The sequence below is a fragment of the Stegostoma tigrinum genome, chromosome X (genome assembly GCF_030684315.1).
Source record: "Stegostoma tigrinum isolate sSteTig4 chromosome X, sSteTig4.hap1, whole genome shotgun sequence".
Classification (NCBI taxonomy): Eukaryota; Metazoa; Chordata; class Chondrichthyes; order Orectolobiformes; family Stegostomatidae; genus Stegostoma; species Stegostoma tigrinum.
Genome location: NC_081404.1, coordinates 5,833,754 through 5,841,177, shown reverse-complemented (window position 1 = coordinate 5,841,177; position 7,424 = coordinate 5,833,754). Strand labels below are relative to the sequence as shown.

General features: G+C 40.0%; 1 protein-coding gene across 2 annotated transcripts in view; it reads right to left on the bottom strand.

Moving 5' to 3' along the window:
• Window positions 1–701: 701 nt before the first annotated feature.
• LOC125448194 (cytoplasmic dynein 1 intermediate chain 2-like) overlaps window positions 702–7,424 on the bottom strand; it is a 58,065-nt gene continuing 51,342 nt past the window's right edge. For both annotated transcript variants that reach the window (XM_048523304.2, XM_048523305.2), the window contains one exon: window positions 702–7,219. In XM_048523304.2, coding sequence (XP_048379261.1) covers window positions 7,106–7,219 — 114 coding nt within the window. In that variant the 3' untranslated portion in view covers window positions 702–7,105. The remainder of the gene's footprint in view (window positions 7,220–7,424) is intronic.

The following is a 7,424-nucleotide window of genomic DNA, read 5'->3' as shown; positions in this document are numbered from 1 at the left end:
AGCAGATGAACTAGACTAAACTTGCTTTGATGGATATTAACTCCAGAGATTATTTTGACTGATAACAATGCTATAAACCTGTAATTTTCTGGTAACTTGATTGGTCTCCAACATTATCACATGGTTTTCTTTGTTTCTAATTATACAAAAGCAACATTACTCAAACTGTCAACATGCAACTCATTGATCCCATGTTGTCAGATCAAACTGCAGTTCCCAGCCAAATGCTGAAAGAACCAGCAGTTTAAATATGGCTAATTTGAGTATTACTGAATTAAATAAATTTTGTCTCTTATTAGGACAATTTGTCAGAATCACAATTTAAGGCAATAACCAAAGTTATTGAGAAGCGAGCGCTGCCTGCCTGGCAAATGCACGAGTGTGTAAAGAATTATGCCGATTGTTTATGCCGATTGGATTGTTAGTTAGGCTCACAGTCTGACACGCTTGCATCTATTGGAAGTTAAGTCCATGAACCTTCAGGTCCTTGCTCTTGGCAAACAAAAGAACATGCATGCCATTGTCTTGCAGTTAACTGTCAACCATCATTAACTGGTGCATTCTCCACAGTAACACTTCTACTACAGTCCATTTGACAACTAATCAGCACTGTCAGTATAAATGTCAGTTTTCCTCTTAAATAGATTATTTGCAAGAATACCAGATGAGTCAGTAGTCATACCAAACTTGAAACTTTAACACTCACTCTCTCCACAGAAGCTGCTAGACCTACCGAGCTTCTCCAGCATTTTCTATACTTATTTCTGGAAAATACATGCATAGGTTTTCTTGCTAATTAATGAAAACGAACTGCAATGCTTTTGTACCAAACTATTTTATTCCTGCCGGTGAGGTGACTGGATAAGGAATTGTCGTTACGGTGTTCATTAGTCAAATGGCAAAGAGGCAAATGTCTGCAGAAATTAACTAAAACGTTAAACAAAATGTGGGAACTAAAAGATACATATCCTAGAGGCACATGAAACTGAGACAAAAAAAATCACTGGGTACCAAGGTCACCACTTGGTCAGGTACTGGTACTGAGATTTTTATGAGCTGAGGTGGTGGCAGACAGCAGGAACGCCTTTAGCATCTGGTCTGGTTTGGGCTGGCACTGACAGCTTAATGACATCTTTTGCAATTGATCTCTTCAAACAGTGAGGTGACGATCAGGTTAAATTGATCTGCAAAAACTTTGCTGTGAAAACATGTAGCAGCAAGAGACAGATCTGGTTACAGGAGACAAGGACCATCCTGCAGACAATTCTCTCAGAAGTACCAGAGCTGATACAGACCACACATACATGTTCCACATCAAGTGGTACGACCAGGGAGTGGATGCCATGAGATGATGCTTTCTCCAAAGAGACAATGATAATGTTGTACTTCATATTACTGTCCAAATGACAACAAGTGTCAAGTCTTATTGATATTGAGGAAAATATTTCTATTGTCATCAATAAAGATCATTTCAAATTGTTTCAGAATTGGAGAAAGGAAGTAAAGGTTAACTGACTCTCGCATCCAACTTCTAACAGCTGATAGTGTAAATTGGAATATTGCATTCTGGAATGGCAACGCGAGTTTGTGTCCATGATCACTGCATGATCAGAGAAGGAAAAGGTGCCAAGGTAAAGCCAACTATTTTTAATATGCAGCAAGATCAGAGAGAGAGCCAGCTATCTATCTATCTAGCCCATAGAAACACCTACCTAAATAAAGGGCTGTGACTCACTGACAAATCCAGGCAATATACCAGCTAAGGTCTAACAAGTATCTTAAAGAAGTTCATTATTATTTCCCAGCTCTTGTACTCTACGCTTCCATTAATGAAACTTACAATACTGAGCTTTATTAACTGCTTTAACTGTCCTGCCATCTGTAATGACCTATGCATATATACACCCAAGTCTCTCTGCTCCTGCACCCCCTTTACACTGTTTGAATAGTGCCCTTCACTTTATACTGTCTTCCCATATTCTTTGCACAAAAGTGCATAACCCCACACTTCTCCACATTGAACTTCATCTGCCACCTATTCAACAACCATCTTTCTTCATTCCACCAACTTGTTAATGTGCTTGTGAAGTTCTACACTGTCTTCCTTCGCTTAAAATTCTGCCAAGTTTTGTGCTGCTTGCAAACTTTGAAACTGGCCCCTGCACACCAATATCCAGACCATATTTATGTATGTTAGGAAAAGCAAAGGTCCCAATACTAATACCTAGGAAACTTTACTATAAACCATCTTCCACAGCCTGAAAAATACTCAATTAACATCACTGTGTTAGCTATCACTCAGACAATTTTGTATCCCCATAGCTACTGTCCCTATTATTTCACGACCTAATCATTTTCTTAGAAGTTTGATGCCTGGCACTGAATTAAATTCTTTTTGGAAATACACTCTCACAATATAATCAGCTTTACCTTCATCAACCCTGTGTTACCTCTTCCAAAAACTCTGCTAAGTTAGTGAGACATATTTTGCTGAAGCAAGACTTTGGGATTTCATTTTACGTTAGCAGCCAGTCTTCTCCTCATAATTCCTTGCCACTTTTGATTTTGCTTTCTCACCTCCTTTCTGAACCTTCTGTATTCCTCTTGGTTCTCAATTGTATTTACCACCCGACTCTTGCCGTAAGTACAATCTTCCTTTTTTAAACTTAATTTCTATCCCCTTTGTTACCCAGGCAGCTCTGGATTTGTTTGTCCCACTTTTCCATTGACTACACCCGAACAAAAAGGAGGCCCATTGTTCAGCCACTGTTATTCTCACCAACTTTTGTTTTCAGTCTGACAGTTCTGTTCTTGCCTCACTGAAATCTGCTCTCTACCAGGGAATTATTCTTACTCTGGCTTGATCAATGTCATTTTCCCACTGCCAGCTGAAACCTTATCATACAATGATCACTAACCTCCAAGCATTCCCACAATAACACTTGATCTACTTGGCCCACCTTGTCCTGAAGAACCAGATCTAACAGTGCCTCTAGTTGGAAATTCTCCTGAACACAACCCAGAAACACTTGTTCCTCATTGGCCTTTGCACGACCTCTATCCCAATCTATATGTGGGTAATCAAAGTCCCCTATTATAATTACTCCATGATGTTTAACACCTCTAATTTCCTTCAGATTTGTTCCTAGCTGGTGGTTTATGTATTACACCAAGCAATATACTAGCACTGTGTCCTCCAGCCCCTGCATCCCTCTGGAGATCTCTGTGCTTCTCTAACACTGAGCTCCTAAATATCCCAAATTTCTATTGCTCTGCTGTTAGAGGCTGTGTCTGCAGCTGCTTTAAGCTCGAGACAATAACGAGTCTCCTCATGTAAGAAAAAGAACTTACCTGTCTATCCCTTTAGGTATTTTGTTGGTTTCAATTAGGTAACCCCTCATTCTTCAAAACTGGAGAATACAGTCCCAGTTTGCCCACTCTCTCTTCATGGGACAGTCCCACCGTCCCAGGAACGGGTCTAGTGAACATTTGCTGCACTCCCTTATGACAATAATATCCTTCCTGAGATGAGAAGACCTAAACTATTACAGGAGTTGTCTAAACAAGCTCTAACATAATCAAAACAAGACGTCACTATTCCTGTCCTCAAATCCTCCTGCAACAAAGCCTAACATTCCATTAACCTTCCGCATGGCTTGCTGACCCCTCACGTTAGCCTTCAGTGATTTGTCGATGACGACACTTATATTCCTTCGTACATCTACACTTTTCAACCTCTTACGGTCTAAGAAATACTCTGCATATCTGTTTCTCCTACCAAAGTGGGTATTTTTTCCACCGAATATTCCATCTGCCCACTCACCAAACTTGTCCAAATCCTCCTGAAGCCATTTTATATCTTCTCAACACAGATTCCCACTTGGTTTTGTATCATCCACAGATTTGGTCCCCACCCCCAGGCCATTTGTTGTTTTGTGAACAGTTGGGGCCACAAATTCTGATCCTTGTGGTAGCTCACTGGTCACAGCCTGCCAGTGTGAGAACAAACTAATTATTCTACTCTCTGTCTGGTGGCCAATCATTAAACCATTCCAGCACATTGCCTCCTATCCCATGTGATTTACTCTTTTAATCAGCAGCCTGTGGAGGACTTTAGCAAAAGCCTTCTGAGAATAAAGTATACTAGTGCCATTGGCTTGCCTTTACCAATTATGCTAGTAATCTCTTCAAAAAGACTCCAACAAATTCATTAAACGCAACTTTCCATTTGCAAATCCATGCTGGCTACGCCCATCAGATCACTTATCATCAAGCATTCATTTATCATGTTGTTTATGATAAATTCTAGCATTTTCCCTCCTGCTAATGTAAGGCTACTGGGTCTGTTGTTACTTTCTCACTCTCTCTCCCTTCCTAAACTATGGACTGATATTTGCAAACTTCCAATCCAGAGGAATCATTCCAAAATCTGCAGGAGTTTGGAAGAGAATCACCAATGCATTGACCATCTCTACAGCCACCTGCTTCAACACTCTGGGATGGAGACCATCAGATCCTGGGGATCTATCATCTCTCGGCCCCATTAATTTCTCCAGTGCAATGTTATTGCTAATACTAATTTCCTTCAACTTCTCAATCTCCCTAGCCATTTGGATCTCTGGTACCTGCCTCACTGGAAACAGACAATGTAATCATTTAGCTTCTCTGCCATTTCTCCATTAGGAATTTTTCTGACTGTCTGTATTGGACCCACAATCATTTTAGCTGGAAATTTCCTTTTATGTGCCTATCAAGTGTTTAGTTAGTTTTGATATTTTTTGCAAGACTGCATTCATTTTCTATTCTCCCTTTCCCTGGTCCTCCTTTGATGGATTCTAAAGATCCTCAGATTTACAACTATTTTTGCAACTTCATCAGCCTTTTCTTTTCTCATTGTCATAGTTTACTTTGTAACGCTCACGCAAAGAGTGAATACAGTGTGTATGAAATTCTATTACTGTCGAGCAGGTTCTATCAAAATCTTCTGAAACTGCAAGATCTTTCTTTAACTCTTTGGAAGTTTTGAAGGTGGGCTGCATTTAAAATTAACCCTCACTTAGCTAATGCCTCAGACAAACTTGCTGGCAGTGGGTTACAGGGATATAGAGACCCTTTAAGTTTTCCAATTGTGGACAGAGGAGAATCCATCCTGGCCAGAATTGGAAAATGCACTCTGCTAGCCTGTAGCAAGAAAGAGAGATTATCTCTAGAAAATATAGGAATAGATCAAGCATAAAAAGCCATCTGCTGATCAACTGCTGTTCTGCAAGCTAGAACTTTTGAAATTAATAACCTGTCCAAAATTAATTTGAACTAAATGTGCCTTCCTTTGTGTCAAGCTCATCAGAAACTTCTTGAATATTAGATCTTATAGAATAATGTTTAGAATATTGATGACAACAAACACTTTGGATACACAAATAACTGATCCTCCTTTCTCATTAGCCTCACAATGACGATTGTAAAGCTACAAACATCCCAAGTGATCCCCATGCAATTCTTCAACACCCTCATATGTTAAACATGCATAATCTATTTTTGTTATATCTGTGCAGTACTCAAGAGTTTGACATTCAGAATCATTGTCTATTTTTATTAGAATATCAAGTGAATTTCCACTTAAAAACAGCAAAGAAATGAACTGCCACCCAATTTTAAACCTTTCTTTTAATAGGTTTATACGTTTCTGTGAGACAGTGCTCGTGTTCTTTGTTCTAAAATTCCTGCCGTAACACAATGTGAAATTTTATTGAGTAGAATTATCTATTACTGTACTTACACCTGAATTCTTGCTTCCTACCATTTTCATGGGGTTCTCTTCAAGAATCTTATTCTAAAATCCTTGTCAGGGACCTATGACATGCAGGAATCCAGTGTCGGTTTTAAGCTGCCAGTGGGCAAACTGTGTACCAGGCACTTTCCACCCACTAGTACTCAGGTCTTTAGTGGTCTAACTAGCAAGTCTAAAAGGAATCACTTGGTATGTCCAAAAATGTGTACATACTCCATGACCCAAATGAGTCATCCTCTGCCATGAGGAAGACACTTCCTGCTTGGTTCTATTGTGCAGCTACTAAAATCCCCATCTCTCCGAAGCAGTGAGCCTCCTGTCAGCCAGTTAAAATCAAGCTACTCCATCCACCTTGGCAGCCCTCCCAGGTACTTTTACATAAAACCCTGACTTTACAAAGCCAAGCCTGTGATCAGCTCCTGGTCTATAGCCAGTGGTACACCCTGTCTTCTTTGGGGATTTGATCTGGTTTGCAGTCTGCACCTGGCTGAATTGCCTCTGCTCCTTTCATTGCCCAGTGTTTGCTTGAAACTCAGTCACGTGATCATTACTGAATCAGAAGCAGCACGCACAGCAATTCCAAAAATTCTAAACCACAAACATAATTTTTAAAAAAATCTAAACACTTGCGAATTATGTAGGAAATTTAAGGTGCTGACATGATGATTAGCATCAGGATGTTAAGGACATACTGTGAAATTGCAATGTAGAAAGTGCTGAGAGTAATCTATTTGTTGAACTATTTGCCCTCCCCTCCCAATAGCTGAGACCTGACAGTACATTGTGGAGGACCCAAGAGCTGCAAAGGGAAGTCAGTCAGCAGATTGAGGCCCAGCTATTTGCTGATGATCCAGTGATATGAAAGTGCTGTTAAGTTGGAATATCCTTCAGTATTTGTCTGAATGGTGAAACCAATGGTGTTGTAAACATAATGCTGGATGTGCTGCTTAATCTCTGCTCTTTATCCAAAAGCTATCACATGTGGCCATTCACTGCACCAAAGGTTATAAACTCCTGCTTTAGATTAATGAAACAGCAGCAATAAGCATGGAGTTAATTGCTACATAGATATATAACTTACATGCAAGTTTTGCACCCATATGCTACTGGACACTCTAATAAGACAACTGCACAGGAAATCTTACTGTTAGTGGTATGGTGTCCTGAAAATTAGCGTCACATGGGGCAAATTACATGATTCACCATTGCACTGTCTAAAACTTGGCAAGAGAGGGGCAAAAAGGGAAGCCAATTTGAGCTAACTAATGCAGTTTCTTCCACTTAGAGGAATGCGACAGAATATCTACAATCAGCCTATGCGAGGAGACCTGCTGTTGCTTCTTCCTCTGCATCATTCCCATTTGCTTTAAGGTCAGCGAGTGTTTGTGCAAAACTGGTCCATTCATCATTCCGGGGAACAGCTATTTGCTGCAAAGGGAAAACAAAAAAGAAAAATGAGAACAATTGCGGCATTTCTATGGTCATGCTGGTTTAATGTTTGCTGCACTTTATGATGAGGAGTACACCTGCATCACTGTGAATCATAAATACAACTGGCCATTCAGCCCATCAAGCCTGCACCACCATTTGATCACAGCTATCTTAATGTTACTTTTCCACAATATCTCTATAT